This window comes from Pteronotus mesoamericanus, unplaced genomic scaffold, assembly GCF_021234165.1.
Source record: "Pteronotus mesoamericanus isolate MK-2021 breed Mesoamerican mustached bat unplaced genomic scaffold, CSHL_Meso_final contig_221, whole genome shotgun sequence".
Classification (NCBI taxonomy): Eukaryota; Metazoa; Chordata; class Mammalia; order Chiroptera; family Mormoopidae; genus Pteronotus; species Pteronotus mesoamericanus.
The window spans coordinates 1,146,747-1,158,891 of record NW_026555092.1 but is presented as its reverse complement, the minus strand read 5'-3'; the positions used below and the strand labels follow the sequence as shown (position 1 = coordinate 1,158,891).

At 48.3% G+C, this 12,145-nt stretch overlaps 1 protein-coding gene across 1 annotated transcript; it reads left to right on the top strand.

Moving 5' to 3' along the window:
• Positions 1 to 5,671: 5,671 nt before the first annotated feature.
• Positions 5,672 to 11,542, top strand: MUL1 (mitochondrial E3 ubiquitin protein ligase 1). The gene is made up of 4 exons (XM_054571659.1): positions 5,672 to 5,882; positions 7,587 to 7,674; positions 8,045 to 8,165; positions 9,598 to 11,542. The coding sequence occupies exons 1-4, from the start codon at positions 5,763 to 5,765 to the stop codon at positions 10,325 to 10,327; spliced, it is 1,059 nt and encodes a 352-aa protein (XP_054427634.1). The 5' UTR covers positions 5,672 to 5,762; the 3' UTR covers positions 10,328 to 11,542.
• The last annotated feature ends 603 nt before the right edge of the window (positions 11,543 to 12,145 follow it).

Below are 12,145 nucleotides of genomic sequence, written 5' to 3'. Positions count from 1 at the left end.
GAAATCAAACAACCCAGCCTTGTTTTAGGTTCTTCTACAGAAGAGATTGGCCAAACTACATCCATTCTGGGAAGATTTAAGAAAAGGTCTCTAACAAGTCTCTCAATGAACATTGACTACTCCACAGCCTCACCTGAAGGTGCATATTTCCCCCATGGTAATATTTCTGAAATCAGGAGGTGTTTTAGGGTCAATGTGTATATATTTAATGAAGTGTCTATTTCCCCACTCATAATTAGATTTATGGTGTGTCTTAGAATCAAGGAAACATGAGATTTTCCTTTTTGCATCCCCAATCCTCGTTAGTCAGCAAGCCCCAGAGAATCCTCTTGGCTTTACACTCCGGCTCGCACTTCCTCCGCGAAGGACCTCAGCCTTTCCTGTTAGAGGCAGGGTACGGGCCCAGTGAGAGGGACTACGAGGGGCTTCTCTGCCTTGGGTGGCAGCTCGGTGGTTAAGAGCATGGGTTCTGAAGCCAGACTTTCTGGGTTCACTTCACATCCAGGCCCCATTACTTGCTAGCCTTGTGGTCCTCTCTGAGCCTCAGCATCTTCATCTGTAAGATCATAATGTTACGTACCTTTAGGGCTGGTCGTCCTTCAGTTCATCCATTCAACAAATATTTAAGGAGCATCTACTATGGATCAGGCACTATTCAAGGGCTGGGGATATGGAAGTTGATGAAACAGAAAATCTCTGTTCTCCGGAGCTTACATTCTATGGCAGACCAATGATAATCATACAGATTATTAAAACAGGGAGGTGGCTAGGGACAGCTAGTACTGGGGAGTCAGGATTGCAGTTGAGACTAGGTTCTGCTGGGAATAACAGAAAAAACAAAAGCCAAAGTTCACTTCTCTATTATAGATGTCGGAAGTGCAGTATGCCTTCGTAGCCACTGGGGAGCCAAGCCCCGTTTATCTTGTTGCCCTGCCATCCTCAACACCTGGCCTTTACGTCATGACCCACAATTACTGCTGGAGCTCCAGCTTTCTTGACTGAATTCCAACCAGCCAGAAGAAAGAAGGGAGTACAAGAAGATGTTCCTCTTTCCCTTTAAGAACATTCCTTAGAAGTTTGATATGATACTTCCTTTTTCTTTCCTTTGTCCAGAACTTAGTGACATGGTGGTACCTCTGCAAGGAGAGCTTGGAACTGTAGTTTTTATGTGCCCAGCTAAACATGAGAGGTTTTATTACCAGGAAAGAATGGATGGAGCAAACATTGGGGTATAATCAGCTGTCTCTGCCACAGGTTATCACAAGGATTTTATTGGATAAGGCATACAAAGGCTTTGGCATAGAATAAGCACTCAGTAAATATTAGCTGTGTTTCGACACAAAGTTTTCTTAATGTGTATGTTCTTGGGAGCTATTTGTACATGGTAAACATTGAGCAGATGGGGAAATGGGGGCTCAAGGGTCTTCAGTGACCGACACGTGGCCACAGAACTGACAGGCAGCAGAACCTATCTGGTGGGCATCAAGTAGGTCTGCCTGGAAAAGAGCAGGGTGTGTCAGGGGTGACTCAGGAGTCCTTGAGATCCTGGGCACCATGCCCTACAGGACTTGAGTCTCTGGATCCAGACAACCCTAACTTTTCAGTTATTTGAACCAACATATTCCATGTTGCTTAAGTGCATGACAGTTGGGCTTCTGCACTTGGCATTGAAATAGCCCTCGTATGCTGTTCAGTTTTTATCTATATCTGTTAGGATGCTATTGGTGGTGGTACTTATCAAGGGCCAGTTCACTGGGATTACACAAAGAAGGTCTATCATCTCATCGACAAGAAGTTCAAGAATGGAGTGCCTTGCCCTGGTGGGGTAGATAGCTCAGTTGGTTAGAGCACCGTCCCAATACACCAGGGTTACGGGTTCGATCCCAGATAAGAGCACATACAAGAATCAACCAATGAATCCATAAATAAGTGAAACAACGAACTGATGTTTCTCTTTCTCTCTCCCTTCCTCTCTCTCTCCAAAATCAATTAAAAAAAAAAAAGGAATGGAATGTCTTCAGGCACAGCTAGCTCAAAGCTCTGGCCCCACTGCCTTATGGCTTTGCCCTTCTCCATGTATTGGTCTTGGTGACAGCAACATGGCTTCGGCAGTTGCGTCACCTCCAGATACATTGGTCAGAGACAGAAAAGAAACCATCCCTTTCAGTTTGTGCTCCTGAAGAGCAGACTTCCCTGAGGTCCCTCAGCAGACCTTCCCTTCTAGCTCATTGGCCAGAACTGGGTCACATGCTCATTCTTAAGCCAATCGCTGGTGAGGGATAAGGCTAAGGTCCTCCTCCCTGCAGTACACCATCCCCCAGAGGATCCTACATTTATCTATTCCTCTCTAGTATCTACAGTCTGTTTTCTCATCAAGTTCTATTCCATTCATTTGCCTCACACAGAGACACCTTCCTTATATCTCGAGGAAAAGATGAACTTGCACCCTTTCTAGCCATCATAGTGTTTCTTCCTTCCATCAGAATTAGGTGGGTTCCTGGTTGGCAGACTCAAAGGCAGTTACTGAGATGTGCAGAAGGGCTCCATATTCAGCTCTTTCCTTAGGATGGACAAGGCTCAGGATGACAGAGCCGGGGCGAAGGAGGTGAAATGCCGGGGATACGAGACAGCTGACAGAGACTCCTTGTGAGGCAGCGAGTTCTCCACCACAGGAACTGTTCAGGCAAAGGCTGAGGTCCCTCTCTGAGCCAATGTAGAAAGGCTTCTCCTGTTGGGAGTCAGTGTGGAACAGGGTTGTTGATTTCTTCATTTACTTATTCAGCAAATATTGAGGACCTCTTATATACCAGGTACTGGGCTAAATACTGAGGATGCAGCAGTTAACAAGACAGAAAACTCCTGGGCACACTCGGGTTAGAATTTAACAGGGGAGATGGACCCTCAGTGAACAATTATACACATAAGTATATAATTACAGGGGTGGTAGATGGCCCCTAAAGTTGCTTCAAATCAAAGATTTATGATTCTGTATGTAAAATACTTGGCTTAATGCACGGCAAATAGTAGGTGTTCAGTAAAAGTTGCTGCTATTGTTGTTCCCTAACCATACAAGCCCTTGGCAATGCTGTTTTCCTCCTCTGAACTTCCGTATTATGTCTATTACTCATTTGCCTTTCAGCCATAGTAGGTTATTCAACTTTTGTTTATATTGTGAATACAATAGGCAATTTTCAGAAATTACAATATTACCTACCAAATGATGCTGAACAGATTTAATAGGTTAAAAAACAATTGTTCAATTGCTCAAATTCATCCACTTCCTTGCTTATGTTTTGCAAACCAAGAACACAAATAATAAAAGGAGAAGAATTCCTAACATGCCTATACCAATTCCCTGCACCTCAGCTTATCTGGGCTGCAGCAGTCAGAGCAGAAACGGGTATCACCCCCTTTTCTGGCTGAGAAAAGGCAGCCTCAGAGCAGTGAAGTGCTTTGCGCAGTACCTGGGGAAGAGCTGTTTTAATCTCCTGTTTTCAAGTAGCTTAACTTGAATCCCAGCTGGAATACAGATGGGAAACTGAGACTCAAGAATGTTCTGGAACTTTGCCAGAGGTCACATGGCTAGTAAATGGCAAAGCTGATTAGGACTCAGGGCGCCTAAATCATCTTTTCCCAATACCCAGGGTGCTAGGTGCCTTACACCGACCACAGGTGCTGTTAATAACTAAAGGGGGATGGTGGTAGGGGTGGGGTGGCGGGGGGTCAGGATCCTGCACGTCACAGGAGCGGGAGCGGGGTGGCGTGGAAAGGAGGCTGGAGGTGATGGTCACAGGACCTGCTGGTAAATAGCAAGCCTGTGGACTAGCTGGGCCCCTAGATACAGCCCAGCATGGGTCCACGCTTAGCTTCAGCGCTCCCCTTAAATCTCCAGACCCTCGCTATCCCTCCAGCTCCCTTCTCTAGGCCCCATGCCGGTCTACTCCCCAACCTCCGCTTTTTTTTCCCCCTTCTGCATCCTGTGCTCTTGGCGCCTCCTTGTGGCTAACAGTATCCACTGCAGCCTGACTGCACCTGTTCCTGCGAAAATCCCAGAGATCATGGTGGAGATGGAAGGATCCCTGCAGACCATTTTACAAATAATTTCCACTATTCCCAGTGGAATTCTGGCCTCCAGACAAGTTTCCTAAATGGGCTGTCATTGAGTAAACCTTTGAATGGGAGTGACGCGTGTGGTTCAGGGGAGGAAATGACCCCCATCAATCACTAAATTGTTTTTAGGGCCAGCAACATGAACGAAATATAAGTAGGTATGGTTTGGTGCTTAAGCATAAAGCTCTGGAGGAAAATGAAATTGGATGAACGCTGCAACTTCATCGCACTGAGTTTCCTCATCGTAAAATGGGGATAAAAATAGTAACCCAAGTACTATGCAGCAGATGTGAGAGCGATGGCATGGGGCACAGCAGGGAAAGCCAGTGCCTGGCACACCATAGGCAGACACTCACTCGAAATGGATCGTAGACTTAAATGTCAGACCTAAAACTGTAACACTTGTGGGAGAAAACAGGAGAAAATCTTTGTGATCTTAGGTTAGACAAAGACTTCTTTGATGCAACGCCAAAAGCATGATCTATCAAAAAAAAAACCACAACAAAACAAACAAATAAAACACAACTGATCAGTCGGACTTCATAAAAACCAAGACCTTCTGCTCTTCAAACGACAATTTAAAAGAATGGGAGGTTCAAGCCACAGCATTGAAGAAGATATTTGTAAATTACGTATTTGGTAAAGGACTTGTATCTAAAACATACAAAGAACTCTCAATAATTTAGAAAACCAAATAAAAAATGTGGAACAGATTTGAGCAGATACTTCATCCATGAAGTTATGTAGGTGGAAAATAAGCACATAAAAAGATGTTCAGCATCATCAGTCATTAAAGAAGTTCTAATTAAAGCCATGATAAGGTATCATTACACACCTATTACAAAACAGTCTCTGAAACCTGCTATATAGCCGTGCTGTGAGGATTAAACGGTATGATGTCTGTGAAGCTTTTTGTCATAATACCTGACACAATATAAACTTTCAATAAATGCAGCTGTAATTAGTAGTTAATAAACAATATGTTTTTATATGCAGTGATGGCAGAATACGGGACTACTTTGGCGATATAATTTGCCCTCTTGGAGTAGGGATCTGGAGTCCAGTAAATTCCTCTTTAGTACTGTTAGTGTGACTTTGAGCACACCTCCTAACCTCTCTGGCCTGGTTTCTCATCTGTAAAGTGGAAGAATATAACCCAAGTCTCAAGGTTTGCTCTAACGCTTAAATGCATAAATGCTTATTATATATTCTGTTCTTTCCTCCCAATCTAATGGTGGAGGCATTAAACAACCCAACAACCCCAGGGAATCAAAGGGACCGAGATTAGGGAGAGGCGGGCAACCCAATTTTGGCCGGTGCGTCGTGTGTGTATGGCGAGGCGTTCAAAGAGCGAGGACGACCGCTCAGCTCCAGCAAAGTATTCCCTAGATCCTCCTCGCGAGGCCCCGCCCCCGAGGACGCCTCAGCAGCGCGGCGATCACTCTGGCAACCCCATCTTCCGCTCCTTCCCCGCCCCCAGTTCCGGTTCGACACGTCATCGCTTGGCGACCGGATGCGGGTTTCCGGGAAAGGCCTTCTTGGGGGTGCACTCTGGGGTGGAGGGCGGTGGAGGGCGGTGGAGGGCGGTGGAGGCCTGGGGTCGCGGGGCCTGATCTCGGCGTACTCTCTTGCACGTCGGGCCCAGGTCAGCCATGGAGAGCGGAGGGCGGCCGTCGCTGGTCCAGTTCATCCTTCTGGGCAGCAGCTCCGTCGTCACCGCCGTCCTCTACTCCGTGTACCGGCAGAAGGCCCGGGACGCCCAAGAGCTCAAGGTCAGTGCTGGAGCTGGCCTGGCCTCAGCCGGGTCATCTCTGCCCCCGGTAGTAGTGGGCCCGGAGTTCGTCTTGGCCCGCTCCACTGTCGGAAACTACCCAAAAGAGGAAGTAGGCTAAAGGAGGGCGTCACCCGCTGGAGGAACTGGAATCAGAATTCGGGCCTCGTCGTAACTGCTTCACGGGGACCCTTCTGCTAAGACCCTGCCATGACTCAGAGTGACTTTTGACTTAAGTACTTTATTCGACAAATACTTAGGGAATACCTGCTAAGCTGGGGGCACGGGGCTATCGCATGGGTAGAACAGACTAAAGGCCCTGCCCTCATGGAGATTCTGTTCTACTGCAAACAGACAGACAGTGAACGAATACATCAGATGGTATGCCAGATAGGGATATATACTAAGGAGTCTTGCAGGGAGGAGGGGAAATGTAATGCTGCAGACAAAGAGGTTTGCTATTTTAAATAAAGCGACATTTGAACGGAGCCCAGAATGAGGTGAGGGAGACCCTGCAGATGTCTTGGGAAGAGCAGCGCCTGCTCTGTAGCGTATCTAAGTGCTTACTTATTCATCAAATACATATTGAGTGCTTCCTGCGTGTCAGGCACTGTTCTCAGCGCTAGGGGACCAGCAGTGAACAAGACAGTCTTAACTTTCCTGGAGTTTAATACTCCTGTGGAGGGAGACAAATAATAAAACAAGTAAGTAAACAACGTCAGCTATTTTTTAAAATTACCTTCACAGTGTAGGTGGTTCATTGACCTTGTTCTTGTCATTTACTTTGTAGCGGTAGCTTCATCTTAGATTGCCCTTAATATGTATGCAGTATCTCATCTCCTCTTTAGGGGTTACTTACCTGGCATCCTTAAGATTTGTTAATGGGACTACCCTGAAAGTGGGAACTGTTGTTCATTCATCCCCGAATCCCTGGCTCCCAGCACTGTGCCTGGCACATAGATGCTCAAGAAATGTTTATTAATTTTATTACTTTTCTCCTATTTTTGATTTAGCCGTAGCAGGCTTGCTTGGTTCCCAAGCACAGCAGCTTGGAAACTCTGAACTGGAAGGGGTGGAAGGAGGAGGAGCTGTCGTTAGAGGCAGACAGGCGCAGACATCACCGTGGTCACCTGATTATGAGAGGGAAGAAAGATGGACTGAAAATAGAACAGCGTTTGGCACCAGTTAACAGAGCCTTGCCCTAGAAAGCAAAGGCACTCCTTCCTGGTAGTGTGTAATGCGGAGCATGAATTGATAAAGGCGTGGTAATAGTAATACCTGCTGTTGCTCCAGCCCCTACCATATGCTAGGGACCCGTTTAGATGCTTTACAAGGTAGCTCTTGGGATGCCTGGTTCTGTATTGTCAAGAAGAGATCGAATTATGTTCAGTTTATGGTATGCAAGTTGATGCTTAATTTTCATTAAAAAAAATTAAGATGAAAAGGAGTGTATGTTTCCATGAACTGGAGAAAGAACGTCTGTGGCACCCCTATTTGGTAGATGGCAGCGGGAGGTGCTGCCCCACGCCTGTTTGTGTGTTAAAACTTCTGGGAGAGAGCTTTGGAGCCTGATTCTCCTGTAGTCTCCTTCCTGCCTGATGACCTCATTCTTTTCACATGGAAAAAAATAGTCTTTTTTTTTCTTCCCTTTAAGTTTGAACTTGTTGGTATTCAACAGTCAGTTTAATATGTTGCTTGCATTTAGGGAGCTAAAAGAATCCACTTGGGTGAAGACTTGAAGAGTATCCTTTCAGAAGCTCCAGGAAAATGTGTGCCTTATGCTGTCATCGAAGGTAAGTTTGTTTATTGGTAAAAGGAAAAGTAACTTCCTGTTCTAAAAGTTTGTTCTTGGCGGATATTCAAGGGCCTTTTGTATCGTCGGGGCAGTGGTCCAGAACTGGGACTATGGAGTCAGCAAGACCTGGATCATTGGAGGAAATTACCCAACCTATCTGAAACTCAATTGCCCCATCTCTAAAGTAATTTCTGCCTTACAGGGTTGTTGTAGTGCTTGGAAGAGCGCCCAGAAAACATCACTTAGGGTGATTACATTTTCATCATTTTGATTAATGAAACTAACTGAAACTAAAAACACATTTCAAATTACCTTACAGGGAAGGGCAGAACAATTCTTCAGAAAGAAAGTAATTTGTTTCCATTTAGGAGCTGTTCGGGCTGTTAAAGAAACACTCAACAGCCAGTTTGTGGAAAACTGCAAGGGGGTGATTCAGCGGTTGACACTTCAGGAGCACAAGATGGTGTGGAACCGAACAACCCACCTTTGGTACGTAGCCTTTCTCCGCTGGCCCAAAACCTGACAGCCAGCCTCTCCAGTTTCTTAATTCTCATAATACTCTTTTCAAAAAAATTTATTTATTAGAGAGAGAGAGAGAGAGAGAGAGAGAGAGAGAGAGAGAGAGAGAGAGAGAGAGAGAGAGAGAGAGAGAGAGAGAGAGAGAGAGAGAGAGACGTTGATTTGTTTTACCACCTATTTATGGATTTAATGGTTTCCTCTTGTATGTGCGCTGACCGGGGATTGAACCCACAACCTTGGCGTATTGGGGCAATGCTCTAACCAACTGAGATACCCAGCCAGGGCTGATTATATTCTTGTGTGTGGCCTGAGGACCTCTTAACTCAGAGTCACCTAGGCATCTTGTGCAAATGCAGATTCCTAGGCTTCATTCCAGACCTACCAAATTCAGAATTTCAGGATAGGAGGCTTGGAATCTGGATGGCCACTAAAAGTTTTAACTACTGATTTATGGTGTGGATTAATGATTTCAATATTTATTGAGATAATTTTGTGGATTATTTTGCCATTTAGTGGAGTACCATTTTTCTAAATGATCCTAGTAGGTTTTCGTTTTGTATTTATTTTATTTTTTATTGTGGTAGGAACACTTAACACAAGATCCACGCTTTTAAGAAATTTTTAAGTGCGGTAATACAGTATTGTTAATTACAGGCACAAAGTAGTACAGCAGATTTCTAGAATTTATTCATCTTGTATAACTGAAACTTCATACTCATTCAACAGCAACTCCCATGTTCTTCCCCCCGCCTCTAGCTCCTGGCTACTACGATTTCACTCTCTGTTTCCATAAGTTTGACTATTTTAGAGACTTCACATAAATGGGATTATGCCATATTTGTCCTGTGAGTTGCTAGGTTTGTTTAGCATAGTGCCCTCCAAGTTTCTCCATCTTGTTGTGTATGGCAGGATCTCCTTCTTTTTATGCTGAAGAATATTCCAGTATGTGCGTGTGTGTGACATTTCTTCATCCACGCACCCACTGGTGGGCGCTTAGGTGGTGCCCACGCTTTGGATGTCGTGAACAATGCTGCAGGGAACCTAGGGGCACAGGTCTCTCTTCAAGAACCTGATTTCAGTTCAGCACCCAGAAGTGAGCTTTGCTGGATCATATGGTAGTTCTGTTTTTAATTTTTTTAAAGAATCGGATATTTATGTTAAAATGGCAAAAGGAAACAAACGATAGAGGTGATCTGTGCCAGTATCTGTTGCCTTCTGTTACCACCTGAGGACCTGGGGACCTGGGAACCTGAGGTGCTTGGACAGCAGTAGTTTCTGTTGTACTCTTCGCGTTCCTTCCGACTTTCTCCCGTCCTCTGGGCGATTATGTGACCTCCATCTCTGCCTGCGCGGGAGGTGTGTGCTGTCCTTTATTTTATTTTGGATTCTCTTACTGTTTTAGGAATGACTATTCAAAGATCATCCACCAGAGGACCAACACGGTGCCCTTTGACCTGGTACCCCATGAGGACGGCGTGGATGTGGCCGTGCGAGTGCTGAAACCCCTGGACTCCATGGACCTGGGCCTGGACACTGTGTACGAGAAGTTCCACCCCTCCGTCCAGTCCTTCACGGATGTCATCGGCCACTACATCAGCGGCGAGCGGCCCAAAGGCATCCAGGAGACCGAGGAGATGCTGAAGGTCGGGGCCACCCTCACCGGGGTGGGCGAACTGGTTCTGGACAACAATTCCGTCCGCCTGCAGCCCCCCAAGCAGGGCATGCAGTACTACCTAAGCAGCCAGGACTTTGAGAGCCTGCTGCAGAGGCAGGAGTCGAGCGTCAGGCTCTGGAAGGTCCTGATGCTGGTTTTTGGCTTCGCCACGTGTGCTACCCTCTTCTTCATCCTCCGAAAGCAGTACCTGCAGTGGCAGGAGCGCCTGCGCCTCAGGCAGATGGAGAAGGAGTTCCGGGAGCGGGAGGCCCAGCTGCTGAGCCAAGCCAGGCCCGAGGACAGGGAGAGTCTAAAGAGCACCTGTGTCGTGTGCCTGAGCAACACCAAGTCTTGCGCCTTCCTGGAGTGTGGGCACGTGTGTTCCTGCACCGAGTGCTACCGCTCCTTGCCGGAGCCCAAGAGGTGCCCCATCTGCCGGCAGGATATCGTCCGGGTGATTCCCTTGTACAACAGCTAACAGTCTCGCAGCCCCACAGTTACACATGAAAGGCGCCCTCCCCTTTTCAGGGTTTTTTATCGCGAGGCCTTAGAAGGGCAGTGGTGGGGTAGCTGAGGGATTGAGGGTGGGGGGTGGGGATCTCTCCAGACCTCACCTCCAGCCATAGAATTCTGCCTTTCCACGTGAGAGGGGACCCCTTCTGGCACAACAGGACACTCCGAGCCCTACTCAAGAACCCAGCAAGTGTGCGTCTGACCGCGGACGCCTCATTGCTTAAGCGCCAAAGCTGGTGACCTTCAGCTCTTTTGTTCCTGTGTCTTTGGGTCCTTTCTGGTGAATTGTGGGTTCTTGTGGACTCGAGCCTGAAATGACTTGGCCGGAGGAGGGGGCAAAGGTGGGCTCTCTGTGGTGTGTGCCTTGCAGAGCTGCCTCTGAAGAGACTGTCCTAGTCTTTCTTCCCTTTGCCTACGCCCAGGGAGAAATTGTCAGCCTGGATGTGTCCCTTGTGTCCCCTTCCCTTTACCTGCTTGCCTCCTAAGTGTGTGCACGTGTATGTCAGGACAGAAAGTGAAACCCAGCATTTGCCTTCTACTGAAAAGGGTGGAACTCTGACGAGCAGAACGAAGAGTGGTCACTTGAAGGGACAGTTGGAGTGGCGGTCAGTTCGGTGGTCCCTAGCGGTAGCAGAGACAGGGCAGCTCGGCTGAAGCCCTCCTGGTGTCTCGCTGCCCTGACAGGAGGACCACCAGAGCAGGCCTCGCCCCGGTCGGGACCTGTGAGGCCTGAGGGGGCTGATGGGTGGCCCTGGTTTCCCGCCCGAAGTGAGCTGGGAAGGGCCCGCGTCCCACTGGAAGCAATAAGGGCACCGCTGCCCCGGCCTCCCGCCATCTCAGCTTCTCTCCAAGGCGCCTGCCGAGGAAAAGCCACCAGCCAGCACCCTGCACACACGGCATTGCCAGGCCTCCCGCTGCCCCAGTGGAAAGTTGACATGGCGGCGGGGGGGACCCCATCACCCCTTCCTTCGTTACTGTTCACCCCTCACCTGCCCCGCTTGAGTCTGAGTGTGCGATGGGGAACCCCGCCTGCCACTTGAGCAGTCTTATCTTCCCTGGCCTTGAATGTCCACTCTCTCCTGACCCTCCTCGGTGCTGGGGAGGTGGGGTGCTCTCAGGGGGCCGACACCAGCTCTGTGCTGTGTCCAGCGCGGACAGCACAAAATAAACTTGCTGCGACCAAGCGTGAGCCTGTTGATTTGTAAGAGTTCCTTGGTTAGGCTGGGGCTCCCCTGGGGTGGAATTGAAACCCGCTGTGACAGAATGAACCGGAGACCTTGTCTCTTCCTGGCCTGGGCGTGGGGCTCCCACAGATCCGGTGCAGCTTGGCTGAGGCCTGGGGGTGGGGAGGAGTCTCTGGCCAGCCCCAGGCAACCATCTTGGAGGGTGCCTGCGGCCCTCCCCGCCCCCGCCCCGACACTGGCGTCTGTGCCAGAAGCAATCTGCTCTCCCGTAGAGGGGCACTGAGAGAATGGGGCAGGGCGGGGTGCTGGGGAACAGCAGGGAGGAAACGAACATTTTCCTCCCAGGGGCATGTGCTCATTTGAACTCGAGTTAATCCTCAGAAAACCCCTGTTGGCTGCGGTATCTGCATTTTCCAGAGGAGGAAGTAAGCCCAGAGGGGGAAGTTCACGGGCTGAGGGCACAATGCTATTAAGTGCTGGGTCCCATTTGAAACCAAGTTGTTTCCAAAGCTCCCCATCCATCATGCTGACCAGTGGGGGGGGCTGGGGGAGAGGAACACCCCACAAAACACTCGTTCCCCAAGTTAGGAGAAGGGCAC

Excerpts from the sequence above, each read along its gene's own strand:
- MUL1 (XM_054571659.1), top strand. The coding sequence starts at position 5,763 with ATGGAGAGCGGAGGGCGGCCGTCGCTGGTCCAGTTCATCCTTCTGGGC. Across the intron at positions 5,883-7,586 it reads GGGACGCCCAAGAGCTCAAG|GGAGCTAAAAGAATCCACTT; the intron begins GTCAGTGCTGGA and ends GCTTGCATTTAG. Across the intron at positions 8,166-9,597 it reads AACCGAACAACCCACCTTTG|GAATGACTATTCAAAGATCA; the intron begins GTACGTAGCCTT and ends TTACTGTTTTAG.